Source organism: Dendrobates tinctorius, unplaced genomic scaffold, assembly GCF_039654945.1.
Source record: "Dendrobates tinctorius isolate UK_male_01 unplaced genomic scaffold, ASM3965494v1 ptg000050l, whole genome shotgun sequence".
Lineage (NCBI taxonomy): Eukaryota > Metazoa > Chordata > Amphibia > Anura > Dendrobatidae > Dendrobates > Dendrobates tinctorius.
In genome coordinates this window covers 3,677,585-3,696,464 of record NW_027361718.1, presented here as the reverse complement: position 1 = coordinate 3,696,464, position 18,880 = coordinate 3,677,585, and the positions used below count along the sequence as shown (strand labels likewise).

At 47.1% G+C, this 18,880-nt stretch overlaps 1 protein-coding gene across 5 annotated transcripts in view; it reads right to left on the bottom strand.

Moving 5' to 3' along the window:
• The window catches only part of VRK2 (VRK serine/threonine kinase 2), a 123,293-nt gene that overhangs the window by 23,672 nt on the left and 80,741 nt on the right, over positions 1-18,880 (bottom strand). For 4 of the 5 annotated variants that reach the window (XM_073576661.1, XM_073576662.1, XM_073576659.1 and 1 more), the window contains one exon: positions 9,485-9,543. The exons of the other annotated variant lie outside the window; for it this stretch is intronic. In XM_073576661.1, coding sequence (XP_073432762.1) covers positions 9,485-9,543 — 59 coding nt within the window. The remainder of the gene's footprint in view (positions 1-9,484; positions 9,544-18,880) is intronic. 5 annotated transcript variants of the gene reach the window in all.

Here is an 18,880-nt window from a genome sequence, read left to right as displayed (position 1 = left end):
TAATTGACAGGTTCAGTTTCAGATAGAGGGAGGACAGGATGTTGGTGACAGCAGTAAGACAGTCACTGGTGTTTGGAAAAAATGTAAGAAAAACACCATACTCCAGACTCATGGGTGCAGGAGCACCGAATCAGACAGAAAACTATTCACCAATTGGTAGGAGACAAGCAACAAAATCATTAAGTCAAGATAGTGGTTCAGTTCAAACCCAAACTGTTCACACCTGGGAACAGAGTGCTGGTCCATGTAAAGACTACCACAGGAATGTTGGATGTTTGCTGGGAGTCGGAAACCCTACAAGGTGTTGAAGCAGGTAATTCCGAATGGACCAGTGTACGATGTGAAGCGAGAAGACAGATCCGGTACACCGATTACACTGGAACATGCTTCGCCCCTGTCATTCCATTGACTCCCTGAGACAACCTCGGCCTGAGTCCAACAGGAACAACAGATCCCTAGTGGAAGTTTACGATGATGACGAATAGTGGACTGTACCGGTCACACCGAGCTTAACAGATATTACAGCTCTGACAACCGAACCAGAGCTGCAACTACAGAAAGAGAACTTAGGGCCCTATAGAGTCGTTGGACCCTGCTGGCTTCCGTAGGTCAGAGCGTCCCACAGTGGGCATCCCTCCACAGAAGGTACCTCCAGTTAAGGTACCTTGGTGCTGTTTTTGCCAAGACGTTAAAATGTTAGTTGAGTGAAATGTAAAGGTTAATCACAGTTTACTGTATTGTTGAAGATTTGTGATGTAATATGTAATCTGGCCAGTAGAGGTCAGCGTCAATAGGCCGTAGTTGAAGGGAGGGGATTTTGGCGGTTGATGGGCGGTTGGGAGGAGTCGACGGGTAGTACTGGTGGAAGTGAAGTTGCAGATCTTTGCAGAAAGTCTTGACAGGGCAGTGCGACTCTGGATCTGTTGTTGACGACTCTGGGACACGTTGTTCGACCAATACACAGCATCTTGGACTAGGCCATGTGAGGCCATATCTCTAAGGACTTAGGGAATGCTGATCTCTGCAACGCAGGACTTTCCTAAGAGCTTCAAGACTGTGTTTCTGATTCGGGACTCAGCCCAGCATGTACCCTTCTACTTCAGTCTCAGGACGTACTGGTACTAACATTTTGTAAATTTCCCTCTATACTCTCGTTTATAGAACCATTAGAATGAACATATAGCTTGTTAATGCAATAAAGACCAAGTGCCTGAGCTATAAAGGGAACCGGTCACGTCAGTTTTCGACAATGTCTTGCTAGTGATATAACGTAAACAAAAAACCCAGTTGCATTCTAGATGCCAGGGTGGTGTCACTAATAGCGATCCACCCCAAGAGGAAAAGCATTTAACTCCAAATGACATTTTTTCCTAGTGAAAATAGGTGAAATACATGTTACAATGCTAAAAATGTAAAACCTCTGGTAGGTAACATACCATTAAACAGTTTCCAACAAGGGAAACTAGCAGTTTATGCTTCTCTGGCACTTCTGTGAGGAAGCAAGTGCTTCTTTCCCAGTTCAGGCAAAATCTGGTGTGCCAATTCACATCAAATATCTAAATTTCACAGTGAAAAACAGTACAAAGGAGTACAATCAGCCTTGGTGCCCTAATACTCATGAGCTGTGGTCGGACATTGAAGTCTCCAGCATCATATCACTTGTATTCATCTCAATCTAAAGAGCTTCTTGCACTGGTGATCTGGCATCAGACGATTTAGGCAGCAAATGAGATGCCATGCTACCACTTTCATCAAGAGACTGGCGCTCAAGATCAAATTCTCTCCCTTCCCAAGGAGGTGAAATATGGATTTTTGTGATAAACTCACCGTAAAATCCTTTTCTCCGAGACGCTCATTGGGGGACACAGGACTGTGGGTGTATGCTACTGCCACCAGGAGTCTGACACTAAGTGAATGAAAAAAAGGTTAGCTCCTCCTCCGCAGTATACACCCTCGCCCTGATTGCCAGCGAGACCAGTTCAGTACAAAAGCATTAGGAGATCTACAAGACAAAATCAGCCTCAATGCACGTAACAATATGTCTAGAAAAAAAAACCCACCTGGTATCAAATACCTGTTAATAAACAAAAAGGAGCCAATTGGCTAGCAGGGTGGGTGCTGTGTCCCCCAATGAGCATCTCGGAGAAAAGGATTTTACAGTGAGTTTATCACAAAAATCCATGTTTCTCCTTCACCTCATTGGGGGACACAGGACTGTGGGATGTCCTAAAGCAGTCCCTGGGTGGGAAATCGACCACCAGTCCAAGCTATACGCACCTCTTGTCTAAAGGTGCACCACTGCTGCTTGGAGAATCCTTCTACCCAGGCTCACGTATGCTGAAGCACGAGTATGGATATTGTTGTGCTTCCAGAATGTGTGCAGACTGGAGCGGGCTGCTGCTTTGCCGATGTGCTTCACCAAAGCCTGGTGCTGAAGAGCCCAAGAGGCGACCACCGCTCGATGGGAGTGTGCCCTGATCCCGCTGGAACAGGTGCGCCTCTGATGCGGTAAGACTCCTGCACAGCCACACGAGTCCACCTGGTTACGGTCGATCCTGAGGCTGCGAGTCCATTCCTGCGATCCTCGGGGAGCACGAATGGCATGCCTGTCCAACGAAAGGGTGCCGTCCGTGACACGTACCTCCTCAGAGCTCTTACCAGATCCAATGCATGAAGAGCCTCTTCCACCCGGTGTACCGGTGATTGTCAGAAAGGGCAAGATAACATCCTCAATAAAGAGAGATGACGAAAACGACCCTTGGCAGAAAAAAGGAGGATTCGGCCTGAGAACCACTCTATCCTTGTGGAAAAAAAAACGTACAGAGCTTCGACAGGATAGAGCCGCCAGCTCCAAGACCCACCTAATTGACATTTTAGCCACGAGGAACCCACAATCCAGGAAAGGTATGACAAAGAGACACCTTGTAGTGGTTTGAACGAAGCCCCCTGCAGACCGATAAGGACCTGGTTTAAGGCCCCCAAGCGTCCAGAGGAACCCTATAGGGGGGTATCAGGCAGGAGACCCCCTGGCTGAGGGTCTTTACGTGCAGATTTTCAGCAATCCTCTGCTGAAAAAAAAAGGGGGCAGATAAGGAAAAAACCTGTCTCCTGAGGGATCTTGGAGCTAAACCTGAGTCTAGTCTAGACTGGAGAAGAGCTACAAATGTTAAGAATGTAGAATTCCAGTGGAGGATGACCGGGGTCCTACATCGTGAGAAGACGACTTCCCGGTCGTGGTGGTAAACACGTGCTGAGGCAGGCTCCCGGGCCCTAACCATCGCAGCCACCACCCTCCAGCCGAACCCGGCCTGGGCCAGGATCCAAGATTCAACGGCTAAGCCGCCAAACACAGGGCCTCTGGGTTCAGGTAGATCGGGCCCTGGGAAGGTAGGACTGGGGCTCTGGCAGCCGCCAGGGGATGTCGACGAATAGTTACACTAAATCTGTGCAACCTGTCCGACGAGGCCAATCTGGGGCCATCAGTATTACTGGACCCCGCTATGCCTTGAACGTCCTGAAACCCTTGGACGCAGTAGAAGCGGAGGACACAGGTATGAGATGAAAACTGGTTCCACGTAAGGACCAACGCGTCCACAGCAATTGTCTGTGGGTCCCGGGACAGAGTGACAATCCTAGGCACCTTGGCCTTTAGCCTGGAAGTCATCAGGTCCACCTCTGGGGTTCCACAATGTTGGAAAAACTGTTGAGAACAACTCGGGATGGAGTGGCTATACCCCGGACGCGAGACCCTGCCGGCTGAGAAAAGATCGCCGCGCCGTTTTCCACGCCCAGACTGTGAACTGCCGATCACAGAGTGACCTTTCTCGGCTCTGCAAAGGATATGCTTTGCCTCGAGCATGGTCGTACTGCTGGGGCTGCCTCCCTTGATGGTCTATATAAGCCCCTGCCGTGGCATTGTCTGATTGAATTCGGACAGGGCGTCCTCCAGGAGGTGCTGAAAAGTGCTAGCCGAAACGCCTGAATCTCTAAAAGGTTGATCGAGAGGCGCGATTCCCGAGGTGACAACATCCTTGGGCCGTGTGGTGACGAATTACTGCTCCCCATCCGAGGAGACTGGCGTCGGTCGTGACCATCAACCAATGGTTTGAAGAAGAAGACTTTCCCTGCAAAAGGGAGGGACTCATCGTCCACCATCTGGGAGCCTGTATGACCGGTGCAGAAAACCGGAACTGGTGGTCGGAGAAAAAAAACGGGATTCTTGTCCCAGGTTGCCAAGAGGGCGTGCTGTAAGGGACGAAGGTGGGGCTGGGCAATTGGAACAGCATCTATTGCTGCCACCTTTTTACCTAAGACCTTCATGCCAACCCGGATGGTACGGGAGACCGTCTGGAGAAGTGGCCAGGCTACCCACCGGAGTGCTATGGCCTTGTCCCGAGGGAGATCTTTCCGACCCTCGGGAAATGTCGAAGATCATCCCTAGGAGGGAAATTGTGCGAGCTGGAATAGGGGACAAACCTCAGAACTTAAAATTTACCAGCCACTCTAGGTAGAGAAGTGTATCTAGCGTGAAGTTGATGCTCTCCTCGTAAGACTGAAAAGATGGGCTCTTGACCAGGAGGTCATCCAGCTAATGCTAAATAATTATGCCCCGGGCATGCAGGATGGACATGATGGCTGCCATGACCCCTGTGAATACCCTGGGGATGATGGCTAGCCCGAAGGGTAAGGCTGTGATGCAGGTTGCTGATGGCAACTGTAAGAGCCCTTGATGCCAGGAAAAAAAATGGGAATGTACCGGTAGGCGCCCTGGGCATCGATAGCTGCCGAATATTCCCTTTTTCACGGCGGATATGACCGGATTCCCTCCGGAAGGGTCTTGTTCAGAAGCTTCAGGACTAGAATGAGTCTCACGGTTCCGTTCCTTTCCTCCATTAATTTTTTTTTTTCTTTTTATAATCTTTCCTCTCTTTGGGGAACCACAAAAAGGTGGGAGTAGAAACCCTGAAATCTCTCCTTTTGGGGGTGGCTGATAAATACCATCTTGTACCCTGAAGGCACCAGCTCTCTTACCGATGCGTCGTGTACGACGGTGAGCCATATGTCATGCAACCAGAGCAGGCCCCGGCCTACCCTTCAGGTGTAGACTGGAAGTTTCTCCAAGCATTCAGCCGTGAACCTGTGGGGCTTTGATCCCCCTGATCTTGGCTCGATAGAGCACATCCTCCCCAATGGGTTGGTCCTATATGAGATCTGACGATCTCTGCCCTGATTGGGCCGACCTGAACTGGCGGTCGAAACCATGTCTGAAACTGGTGACAGAATGGCTGCTTAGCCACCTGTTGTGGGAGAAAGTTGCTTTTCCCCCCCTGTGGTGTTGGAGATAAGCTGATCTAGCTTCTCACTGAACTCTCTGCTGCCTTGAAAGGTCAAAGAAGTTAGGGATTTGTTGGGAGTCGGCTAGGCTCGCCGTGTTCTCAGCCATAGGGCTCCCCTGATGCAAATCGCATTGTGGCAGCCAGTGCTGCGTGTTAGCTGTATCCAAGGATGCATTAATTGAACTAGCCTCCCAGGGCTTTTCTGATTCGCGATCTCAGCTACCTCCGACGGTAGTCACAGGCTCTGCAAAGCTGCATTTGGTGACTCTGACCAGGAATCATGGCCTTGGCTACCCATGTTACCGTGCAAGTGGGAGAGAGGGCTGATCCTGAGGCCTTAAACACCAAGCGAGCCCGGCTCTCTATTGAGACGGTCAGTGGGATCCTTATCAGAAGACCCGTTAGGTAGGGATAATCGGGTTCACGATACCAACCGTAATACAGGTGGGTCTAGTGATGGGGGCTCTGCCCACCCTTCACGGGGTTCAGAGGCAGATGGTTATCTTGCATCCAGTGCCCTGTCATTGCCTCTGTCCTCAAACTCTTGGTGAGTCTACCGACTGACCCATTTGCCTGACACCATATGACCTGAGGTCAAGGTCGACTCCTCGCCAATACTCAGGGCTTGGTTGATGGCCTCACTAAGCCTGTCAACTGATTCCTGGTAACCAGGCGCATCCAAATTGAGGGGCCCCTCGGAATCGTAATTCGAGTTTTGCTCGCTGTCATCCCCTGGAACAGGGGAGCGAGAAGCAGAGCTCATGGACGCTGAGGCACCAGTCAGGCTGGGCTAAGCTGTGTGGGTTCATTTCCCCCCCTCACGTCTGCCTAGAGTGAGGGCGGCCCCTGCAGGCCGGAGGCTCCTGTAAGGTCGAGGAAATCTCCAAGACAGGCGAGCCACTGTCCCTGTCCCTATCTGGGGCCTGAAGGGACTTGATTGTGCCATAAACTGCGACAAAGATAGAGCCCAATCCGGGGCTGGTCGCAGGGGAGGGCTTCTGGGCAAATTAGGGATCGCAGGCCTCGCATACTGATCTGTGCCTGCGGAAAAGAACGGACCAACAGGAGGTGCGTACGGCAATAGCACTGTATGAGCTTGAACCTCAGTTTCATGGTCAGTGACCTTTTATCGGCTGCCACCTGACAAGAGCAGTCATACTCAGCCTAGAGTGGCCGGTGGCGACATGCTGAGCCTGCTGGCTGACATAGTCTGCAGCAGAGACGCCATTAGTAAAGGTGCCTGGCTGGAGGGGGGTAGCACTTACCCACAGTCCTGCGCCTCTGAGCATCCTGAAGTGCAGCAAGAGGGTCTGGGCCGCTCCTAACTTCAAAAATTACGCCTCACGGCTGGGCGGGCCTGCCAGGAGTAGGCGTGCCTGGGGGCATGACGTCCGACTGTGGCCTAGCACAGGCCAAAGCTGGGGGCTAAATTTACAGCGCCGGCCCGGCTGCCGGATATGGACGCTTCAGTGGATGGGACTCCTGCCCGCGGTCTAGGACAAACTAGGAGCCGAGGAGAAAAGTTCCGGCGTTGGCTGCAATGAAGAAGTGGTGCCGCACTGCACGCGCCAGGGAACCGCTGCTGGCGCAAACAATGCAATAAAAACCACACTGTACCAGGAAAGCGGCAGGCCATCCACAGGAGCCCTCCCAGCCCACCCTTGATCCGTACCCCCTGTCCTGATCGCATGGAGCGCTTCAGCTGCCAGCCTGTCAGGTGTGTGTGGGGGGAGAGGGGGGCTGTGTACAGGACGGTGCAGGCACCCTGGCTCCATTGTTCCTTACCCGGGATGAGGAGAGGGACCGTCCGCCGCCTTGCAGCACTGCAGTCTAGCATTGGTGGTGCAGTGGGGACCGCACGGACTGTGCTTGTGCCTCTGTACAGCCTAGGGTTTCAATACCCCTGTCTCATCTTCATGTGAAAAAAACAGAAAAAAATGAAGTCTGGAAAAAGACCAGACGTGTGTGCCTCCTAGGACACTAAGCATGAACTGGTCTCGCCGGCAATCAGGGCGAGGGTGTATACTGCGGAGGGGGAGCTAACCTTTTTTTCATTCACTTAGTGTCAGCCTCCTGGCGGCATTAGCATACACCCACAGTCCTGTGTCCCCCAATGAGGCGAAGGAGAAATGAGGTTTTTCAAGGTTTTCATTGTATGAACATCAAAGTTATAACATCTTAACTTGTCTTTAATCTCTGTTCCAATGTATGCTTCTGAATCACCAATGTTTTCCTAGTGATATAATGTGCATCATTAACAAGGTCCTCTCAAGCAAAACCTCCCATTTATCTAAAAAAAAAAAAAGGTGACATTTGCGTTGCGAGTGCGCATGCTATGTGCGGCACCAGAGTATGCGTAGATATGACATGCAGCTGGCAAAGTACACCAGATTCAGAGACCTGATAGTCAGTGCGCTAGCGTGAAATTTACTGGCCGACTGCAGTGACATAAGAGTAGTCCAGGCATTCAATAAGGCTGCGATGGGCGTGAATAATTTGAAGAGGGTATACATTTTATTACATACAGATAACAAAAAACCTACACATCAAGTATCAAACACGACCAAAATAACCAGTTGAATGAACTCTCCTGGTTTTTGGAATTAAATTTGAACAGTTAAAAAAAAAAATGTGGAAAAAAAAATATAACTTTCTATATTTGAGTCTCAAAAAAAAAAAAAAAAGTTCTAACTTGCACTGTAATTTATAGGTGTCCCAAAAAAAAAAAAAAAACAAACAAAAATTTATCCTGCATAAAAGAAAACATCATACAGCCATGCCAATAAAAAAAAAAAAAATTTAAAAGAAAAATTATAAGCTGCTGAAAAGAGGAGGCGCAAAAATGGCAGTGGTGGGGGACCCGGTCATTGAGACCCATTCTGGCTGGGTCACCAAAGGGTTAATGACCGCCCCTTGATTACACGACGTTTGGAGAGGGGAAAAAAAAAATACAAACAAATCTACTGGTACGGTAACTTTATTTTAAACTGGTGCAATGCTCCTTGATGGTAAAATAGGAAATGATTATCGCACCAAGAGCCAATATAAACCAATTCTTGGAAAGTTCAATTACAGTTTTCGCGGTGGAGCTACACAGCAGTCATATACGATTAGTGGGAGTGCGCACAATATCTACAGTATGACAGAACAGAATCTTCGTTTCCTGTTCTTAATTGTGACGATGATGGGCATTTTTTTTTTTTTACTATTGGTTATATGAGAGATTTTTAAAAGGTATCCCTATGTGACAAACGAGCAGCCCCGTTGGCAACAAAGATGTAAAATGACTTTGGCCCCAGAGGGCACTGTAATGTTTATTACATTACCATATGGCAGTACACATTTCTATTTGCATATGAGTTTTTGGCATTCTGTGTGATTGGAAAACACAAATTAATTTAATGTCAGGTGTTTATTGTGCGTATGGAGATTAACAATGGGATGTGGTTAGTTTTTAGCATTTCGGTTTTGTCTTGACGTTTGCTTTCTAAGGGCTCATCCTCATTTGCGATTAAAAAAAAGGGCCGATTTCAGGACTGTAAAAAAGGGTGGAGTGCTATGCGAGTGTCATGCGATTTCTAATCTTTCCAACTGTTTTCTATCCGTTTTGCAATCCGTTTTTTTTTCGCAGCAACTATTTTTCTAGTCATTTACAGGACCATTTACAGTGTTCTATGCCACAGAATGGTGATGTATCCGTTTAAAACAGATGGTCCGTTTTTGGTCCTTTTTTTTTTTTAATCGCACCCATTGACTTGCATTGGCGAAAATCGCAGCATGCTGCGATTTTTTTTCCCAGTCCGATTTTGGATGAGGAAAAAAAAAAAAAAAAATCACAAGTGAGATGTCACCCACTGACTAACATTGGTCAGAGTGCAATCCGATTTCAAATGGGATTGCAAACGTCCGATTTTATCGCCAGTGAGTAAGAGCCCTTATTAACAAACCTGCTGCGGTTCATGCATCACCTCTGACCACGGCCGTAAGATTGCTGCGGTATTAATAGGCCATTGTTACAGCTCATTACGTAGACTCCTTGGAGCAGTCACATTCTTTGCATTAATGCCGCTTTCTATTGAAGCCAAACATTGGGGCTTAAACAATCTGCATCACATCTTACAGCTAATGAGCGCCTGCTCTATACTTACCGCATCCGGTTTCTCTGCCAGACCACTCAATGACCGAATGTGGAAGATCGTCCCATAGTCTACAAAGTGACAATCACACAACATTGACAAATCAGATTGATTTTGGGTATTAATCACACATACTCACTAAATTTAACCCATTAGAAAGGTCCAAGCCATTTTTTTCACATTCCCGACTTTCAAGAGCCACAACTTACTATTTATTGTTCCTTCAACATATCTGTATGGGGGATGTTGTTTTATTTTATGTAAAATATTGGGGCCAAAAACTACGATAAATTACAATATATATATATATATATATATATATATATATATATATATATATATATATATATATATATATATATAGCTAGGTTGACATTTGCGTAAGGATGAGCTGTGGCCGTCTGCGGACTTCCTTCGTGAAGCTCCGCCCACAGCTGCACCTCCTCCATCAGCTCCGGCTACATCCGCATACTTCTTCATGAGGCATGCTTACCCTATCTTTACCATCCGCAGGTCGTGCGGATGTATGCGGATGCCTCCGCATGCATCGTTTTGACGATGCGGGGCCCGCATAAAATTCCAACATGATGCGTTTGACGCGGGTTGCCGCATCGTCAAAAGGATGCATGCGGAGGCATCCGCATGACCTGCGTAACCAATGCTAAAGATAGGGTACGCAGGTGGTATGCAGAAGTAGGCAGAGCTGACCGGAGGAGGTGCGGCCGTGGGTGGAGCGTCACGGAGGAAGTCCGCAGACGGCCGCAGCTCCTCCATACGCAAATGTGAAGCCAGCCTCTGTGTGACAACTCTTTACATCACGTAGAATAGAAGGGAACTGTGCAAAAAAGGGGATTAGCTTACCCCAAGTAGGGAAATTGGGGATTCCCATTGTAATGGGCCCACAACACCCGTAGGATCGTATGGAGTTACAGGCTAGCACATCTTGCCCCGTAACGATTTGTTTCATCTGCCTTTAGTTCCACAATTTACAGCCCAGAGATGGAGGGGGGGGGTTAAGACATTTCTCAAAAGTGCAAAGTATCTACACTATATGTTAGTTTTTGTTTTTCTTCTTTACAGAGGTATAAAGAAAAAAAAGACAACAATGCATTGTACAGCGAGAAGATGACGAGCTGCACAGCAATGATCGCTTGTGTAAGGGTGTAGACACTGATATATATATATTTCCTCCATAAATAGATTTGGCAGTGGAATCCGGTCAAGAGGTCTCCTATTAGTCTTTGCCAATATTCTTCCATCTTCCACAGCTCTAGTATCCTCCTTGTACAAGAGATTAATATTGTGATTACAAAGCGAATGGAGGGCTTCTAAAACTGTCAGGCTTGGCACCGAACTGGTATATAAAATGGAGCGCTGTTTAAAGGGAATTGTTCAGCGCGTTCCGTTTTTGTGCGTTCTTTATCCTTTTTCCAATGATATTCACTTTTATATTCATGTATGTATTATTCATAGTAAGAGGCTTAAATTCATACATAATAAGAGCAAAGCAGAAGGAGTCGTTCGGATTCTTCTAACTCAGTGCATTTAATGTTGAGATTACCATTTTTTAAAGCCATATAAACAATAGGAAAGAAGAAAATAAGGTTCCATCTTCCAAGTTTGGTCCAGTCGGTTCATTTTTAGACTGTCTGTAAAAAGTACTTAAAAAAAATTACAACTTCGAACTAACATTATTTGAATAGCCCCTCCATCATCCCCTTCCTCGGCGTAGTGTGAGGGCCGTATTGTCTGAAATTACGGCTTACAGCACCGCAACTCTGTCATGTGGACCCCAGTCTCAATAAGCAACTAATCTACATTAGTGCAGGTACAGACGGCTGTGTTTTTGGTCGAAGTGCGATTTAACAAAACACCGAATCGCACTCAGACCAGTATTAGTCTATGGGGCTGTACACATGTCAGATTTTTCCCTAGGACAGAGGCTGACAAAAATTTGCAGCATGTGCTGGTTTGATGAGATATCCATCAAACTCAGCCATACAAGTCAATGAGTGCGTGGGAAGCATCAGACTGCACTCGGATGACATTTGAGTGCAGTGCGATTTTCACAGACGGACAGAATGGAGACATTTTTTTCCTCCATCTTCTCATCTGATAGTGCGATCCGATTCTATGCGCACACTCGGATTAGAGATTGATCAGTATCCTTTGCGTAATTGTCCAGATTCTCTTGGCTGCAAGAATCCACGGCCGTCTGCACCTGCCCTTATAAAAAAAGAGTCCGATCCATCCATTCTACACTGTGTCCTCCTTCCATGCCCATTTGCCTGTGTGTGTGTCCATTCTTGACTAGTAATTTAATGGCAAAACACAGCAAGAGATGTCCAACTAGCATCTCCCGCTGCCCTTCCCCCACCACATAGGACTGTTGAGTAAAAAGGTTGTTTCCTTTCAATAAAGTTCTGCCCCGGCTGCAGTACAGCGTGGCAGCCAGTGAGCTAAGGGCCATGTAGCCAGAATCCCCCCTTCAGAGACCCTGAGCTGCCGGTGTGACGTCAGTGCCGCAGTGAATGCCGTGCACCGGGAGCGGTGTCGGAGTCTCGTCACTTGCCCCAAGGATAGTCTACAGCCAGGTCAGAACATTGTCTGAAAGAAGACGACTCCTTTTATTAGGGTTCTGTGAATGGCCAGTAATTCAGGCGATTTGCCTCTATCACTCTATAAAAAGCATTACTACCTATGCAGATGTGGAGATCTTTTACTAAAATGCAAGGACTACAAGCATTGAGTGCACTTCCAGAATATTTTTACACTTTTTTCCAGCGCTCAAAAAATGTTCCCAAATAGAAAAGGCTTTGGGAATTGCTCCTTTCCTTTCTGGTGTTTCTTGCCATTTTGTAAGGATGAGTGTTTTTCTTTCTAGCATTTTTTTTTTTTTGTGTTTTTTAGGTTTTCTGAAGCACTTTGACGTTTTCTCAGCAATTTTGGGAGGCATCTTTTTCTTGATGTTTTTTCTGACGATTTTTTTTTTTTTTTTTAAATACGTTCAGCAATTAATAAAAAATTACTTGAGATTTTTATGGCAAAAAGGTTTACAAAATGCTAAAAAAAAAAAAAAAAAAAAAAAAAACACGGATTACTTACCTGTAACTCTTTTGTAGAGCCACGACAGCACCCACTGAGAGAGGGGATCCGCCCCCAAGAACAGGAAACCTACAGAGATAAAAGGGGCGGTCCCCCTCGCTCCCTCAGTTGGATTACAGAGAACAAGAGGAACCGCCACACATGCTTTAGTCAATTTGCTCAGTAAGCGATTCTAGCATATGTTTATATACAGCTTCTATCCTTCACCCACCAGAGTGAACCACATGTACATATATCAAGGGAGGGAAGTGAGCGGGTGCTGTCGTGGCTCTACAAAAGAGTATTACCGGTAAGTAATCCGTTTTTTTCTCTTCGCCACGACAGCACCCACTGAGAGATTTTCAGAGATAATCACCTGGGAGGGCCCACCGTGTTAAGGACAGATCTACCAAAGGCCAAGTCATCGGAAGAAGACAAATGTAGCCTGTAGTGATTATAAAAGGCAGAAGGAGAAGACCAGGTTGCGGCCTTACCTCTTACCCACCTCTAGGGAAACAGACCAATATTAGCTCAATTAGGACTTCCGTCCTTTTGGCCCAGGAAGAAGATATGGCTCCTGCAGAATGTGCCCTCACGCCCTGTGGCGGGCCTTCTACTTTTTTTGCCGAATATGCCAATGCGTTTCTGATCCACACTTCTTGTTACCCTGGAAAGAGACAAAAAGAGCCCTGCTCTGCCTCCAGGGCCTAGAGTTATCTATATAGACTAAGATGGCCCCCTTTACGTCTAGGCCATGCTATCTTTCCTTCTCTGGTGTTGCCGGGCTATCATAAAAAAAGAGGGAAGGTGAATTTTTTGGATCTATGGAATTTAGCAGCCTTCTTAGGGAGGTAGGACAGTCCGTCTTTGACACTATTCTGCCCTGAAATATTGTCAGGATGGAGGATCTATTGACAGGGTCTGGAGATCATGCATCCTCCTTGCCGATACTAGAGCTGCCAATATGGCGGCTTTCAATGAAACGCACTTTGAGGTCAAGTGTATGGGCCCGAATGGTCCCTGTGTGAAAGCATCTAGGACTAAGCTAAGGTCCCCAAGGCGGTCCTTGAAGAATGTGAACCGGGTTTGCTTGCTGGCAAGCAAAGATCGAGCTACCCCTTTGTTGCCCACACGTTATAATTATAGTTGGCCTCCAGAGCCGAAACTCGGAATTTTAGGGTGTTACCTGCAAGTCCGAACTCACGCCCCTCCTGCCGGAACTCTAATATGGCAAGGAAAAAGACCCTCCCTGGAAAGGTCTGCTGAATGGAAAGTTTAAAGTTTTTCCTCCAAGAGGGTGCCAAATAAGTCATCTGCTTAGCTTCAGTAACTGCCCCTCAAATTACATGCCGTGAGGTGTAGACCTTTGACCTGAGGGTGTAGCAGGGTCTTTGTGAGCGCAGGTCCCGATCCAGAGGGAGAACCCATGACATGACTCTCAGCCATGAAACCCACGGCTTTTTAGCCTCACCGGCTATTAAGATGACTCTCGCTCCTTATTACCTCATCATCCTGGTAACAGCTGGCGACCATAACATCGGAGGGTCTGGTGAACCATCCAAGGGTTTAGAAGGGCGTCAAGTACATGCCCTGTACAGTGGAGCGAACCTTTCGACCTGTCTATTGTAGCGAACAGATCTATCTCCGGCATGCCCCATATAGCCGCTATCATCTTGAAGATGCCCCGGCTGAGCACCCATTCCTCTTGATGCCGGGTAGGGTGGCTGAGGAGGTGTGCTCCGGAATTGTCCACTCCACTGACATGGAGAGCAACCAGGAACAGGCTCTGAAGTTATTACCCTGATAAAAACGGGTCAATAGGAATAAAAAGGTATGTTTTGGCTCTCTGCAGGATTCTCTCTGCGGTAGATATCAGAGTTCTTGACCGTATTCCTCCTCATACTATGAAGGTACCATATCATACCATGAAGCATCCTGAAGTGATACGAGGTCCTATGAAGTACCATGAAGCACTATGAAGTACCATTAAGTACTATGAAGTACCATGAAGCACTATGAAGTACCATGAAGCACTATGAAGTACCATGAAGCACTATGAAGTGCCAAGTACCGTGAAGTACCATGAAGTACTCTGAAGCAATGTGGAGTACCGTGAGGTACCATGAAGTACTCTGAAGTACCATGAAGCACTATGAAGTACCAAGTACCGTGATGTACCATGAAGTACTCTGAAGCAATGTGGAGTACCTTGAGGTACCATGAAGTACCATGAAGCACTATGAATTACCATGAAGCACTATGAAGTACCATGAATTACCATGAAGCACCATGAAGTACTTTGAAGCAATGTGGAGTACCTTGAGGTACCATGAAGTACTAATAAGGATTATGAAGCCCTATGAAGTACCATGAAGCACTATGAAGTACCATGAATTACCATGAAGCACTATGAAGTACTTTGAAGCAATGTGGAGTACCTTGAGGTACCATGAAGTACTCTGAAGCACTGTGAAGTACCATTAAGTACCATGAAGTACTAATAAGGATTATGAAGCCCTATGAAGTACCATGAAGCACTATGAAGTACCATGAAGTACTTTGAAGCAATGTGGAGTACCTTGAGGTACCATGAAGTACTATGAAGCACCATGAATTACCATGAAGCACCATAAAGTACTTTGAAGCAATGTGGAGTACCTTGAGGTACCATGAAGTACTCTGAAGCACTGTGAAGTACCATTAAGTACTAATAAGCATTATGAAGCCCTATGAAGTACCATGAAGCACTATGAAGTACCATGAAGCACTATGAAGTACTGTGAAGGTACTATAAAGTACCATGAAGTAATATGAAGCACTATGAAGTACTATGATGCAATCTGAAGTACTATGGAGCAATACTAAGTATGAGGCAGTACTATGAAGTACCATGAAGCAATATATATTATGAACCACAAAGGATGCACAATGTAGCACTATTCAGTACTATTATGCCATCTGAAGTACTATGATGCAATACTAAATATGATGAAGTACTATGAAGTACCCTGGCATACCATGCAGCAATATTATGCGCTATGACATACTATGATGTACTATGGCGCAACAAGAAGTACCACAAGGTACTATGACACACATATGACCTATCATGAAGTACCATGAAGCAGTCTGATGAGCTATGGCACTATGATGCAACTAGAAGTACTGCAACATATCACGAAGTACCACAAAGCAAATATGACGTACCATGAATTATATCATTGGCTGCGTGTGCATCACTATTTGCGCTTTTTCTCTTATTTTTTTTTTTTGATTCATCTTTGGCGCATGTTTGCAGCGGGTCGTAATATTTGGTAATTTATACAGTGGTGTCCACCTCTCACTGCATATCTTTTGTACTATGAAGCACCATGCAGTACCCTGAAGTACTATGAATTACCATGAAGTATTCTATGATGCAGTACGATTCATAGAGCCGCTATGACGTAATACGATACATCCAGACTCCATATGATATACATAGGCCCCATGGGGTACACAGACTTACGGCCCCGCTTGAAGGTGCTAAACAAGAGACCAGGCCCACAGTTACACTCAAGGGGGCACCTCTCAGAGTTCCAGATAACCCCCACTCTGAATGGTACATCTCAATTGTCAGAGTGACCTCACCCGAAGGAGCCAATTAACGAGCTGCAGCTGGCAATCTTCACTGGAGACAATGCGCTGCTGAAGTCCCCCATAAGGCTCTCAGCACATGAAGTTGTGTGTGCCTCTAGGACTGCTACCAGTATGCTGCTGTTTACCAGGATCTATGACTGGTATTCCATTCTGGTACTTGCCTGGCTTCCAGCTACTTAGCTGCTGCCATCTAACGAGATCAGTCAGACTGGAAAGGCTGCCGACCCTTCCTTTATTTTTTTTTTTTTCTCTCGGAGAGCAGGAGGAAGAATGAACAAACTCCTGCACACTGCTTCATTAACCCCTGCCGGGTGCTGTAGCCCCCAATTGCAAACCGAGGGTCTAGCTATACTGAGCCTCCCCTCCAGCGAAGCAGGGTGAGGTTAGTGCACTTTTTTTTTTTTTTTTTTCTTTTCACACATCAACCAGACTAGGGATCATCAGCTGGTCTCTCTCCCACTCTGGTAATTGCCCAGCCTTCATTTGCTCAGCAGCCACCTAAAGAGAGCAGCCCCGCGTCTCCTTGATGATTAACACATGGTACCGGCTGTGGAAACTCAGCCTAAGATGTGGTCTGCTTTACCGTGTACCACCTCTTTCCGTGGAATCATTCTGTCTACCACTTTTATCCGTGGCTATACAAGGCCTTCAAGTGCCTGCAGACCCTCTGCGCAAATGCGCGCCTGTTACATTCCAGCCATATCGTGCTGCATCCGTGAGCGACGATGGCCTCACCTGGCCCCTGCCTCACGCTGTTATTATCAGCCGAGGGGGGAGTCAATCTGCCTCGGCTCTCCTCTGAGACTCAGGCCCACCATGCCAAGCCCCCGGCTGCTGGCCTTCTGCGCCTCTCATACGCGCCATGTCGGCCTCTCCCGGTCTACGCTGTCGGACCGGAGCCAGTTCTACTCCAGCCATATGCTGCATCACCATGCCAAGCCCCCGGCTGCTGGCCTTCTGCGCCGTGCTGCGCCTCTCATACGCGCCAGGTCGGCCTCTCCAGGTCTACGCTGTCAGACCGGAGCCAGTTCTACTCCAGCCATATGCTGCATCACCATGCCAAGCCCCCGGCTGCTGGCCTTTTGCGCCGTGCTGCGCCCTCTTACATGCGCCATGTTGGCCTCTCCCGGTCTATGCTGTCGGACCGGACCATACCACTGACCATCGCCAGGAATCAGGTATGGAATCAGCGTTCAGCCTCTTACCGCAATCCGCATCATACCTGGGGATGCTGGTCTTTTGTTTTCACCTCAAGCACCTGTGGCACACCTTGCGTCCTGCACAAGCTCAGGGCATCATTCTCCACCCTGGCCTTGCTATCCCCAGTCTTCCTTTTGGGGAGGGGGGGGGGGGGGTCTTCATCCAGGTTCCCCGGACCCCTGACGCTGTGCCGCGCTTCGTAATGCGCAATCCCCTCCTAGGGATTTTCCAGGTGCTCCTCCACTGCACCTCCTGGTGAGCCAGGCATTCCTCGCCACGGCCTCACCCACATTACCAGCAGAGGGGGGATTCCTATTTCGGATCTGCCCGTCGCTGCTTCCAGCTCTGGGGCCCCCGTTGCTCATTTAATGCCGCGGGCGGCTACCAGGCCAGGAATCCTCTTCTCTGTGGGTTCCTTCCTAGGAACAGGAAACAGAGTGAGGGGGACCGCCCCTTTTATCTCTCTGTAGGTTTCCTGTTCCTGGGGGCGGATCCCCTCTCTCAGTGGGTGCTGTCGTGGCGAAGAGAAAAAAATGCACTTTGGCATCCTATTAGCCTTCCAATTCACTGTCATTGCGGACCACACCTCGATGACATAAAGACGGATCACCATCATCCTGTGATTAACGTGACCAGACTGATTTTCACGGATGGGAGAGAAAAAAAAAAGGTTGTGTGACCATGGCCTAAGTCCGAGTATTCTCAAAATTTAGGTAGGGTCACATGAGCTTATAAAGAAAAAAAAAAAAAAAAAAAAAAGATTGTTCAGAGATTCGGCCAGAAAAGTGGGACGATTGCTTCTCACTTATCAGTATACAGTGTTTTTTTAGTGCAACAGCTATTAATCGTGTACAGTTTCCCCATGATATGGAATGTCTAATCTGATCCTGCATCCTATTTTTTTCCATAGATTTGAATGGGGGAGTCTCCTCCGATTTTCGGAGTGAAATCTTGCCTGATGTTTGATTGTTTTTCACTGACTGACTCTGCATGTGAACAAAAAAAAAAAAAAAATCAAAAAATCATTCATCTGCACTGCACCGTTGATTAAATTGGTCTGATGGAGATCAGATTTTTTTTTTTTGACGGATAGCCAAAAATATGGTCGTGTGTATTATGAATGGGATGTGAAGAAAGACTATACTAGTACTGCATCAGATCGCAATCCACACGAGCATTTATGGGAAATATCAATCCCAGGACTACACCGGTACAAAGCGATTCCAATAAGCGCGAGCTCTTGTGAACGCTAATTTCCATTGTATTTTAACCATCTAGAATTTTCACTTAAAAAAAAAAAAAATATTCTGATGTTTTCTTGTAAGAGAGAGGGGTGAGCTTTTTTTAAAGCTGTATTTCGGAGAAAAAAAAAATGAAATATTTTTCCTGCCATTCACATGCCAATATTGTGGCCGCATGCGATGACATTTACTGATGTCCATAGCGATGTGCAATACTTTAGTGTCGTCCTGCCTACACCCTATA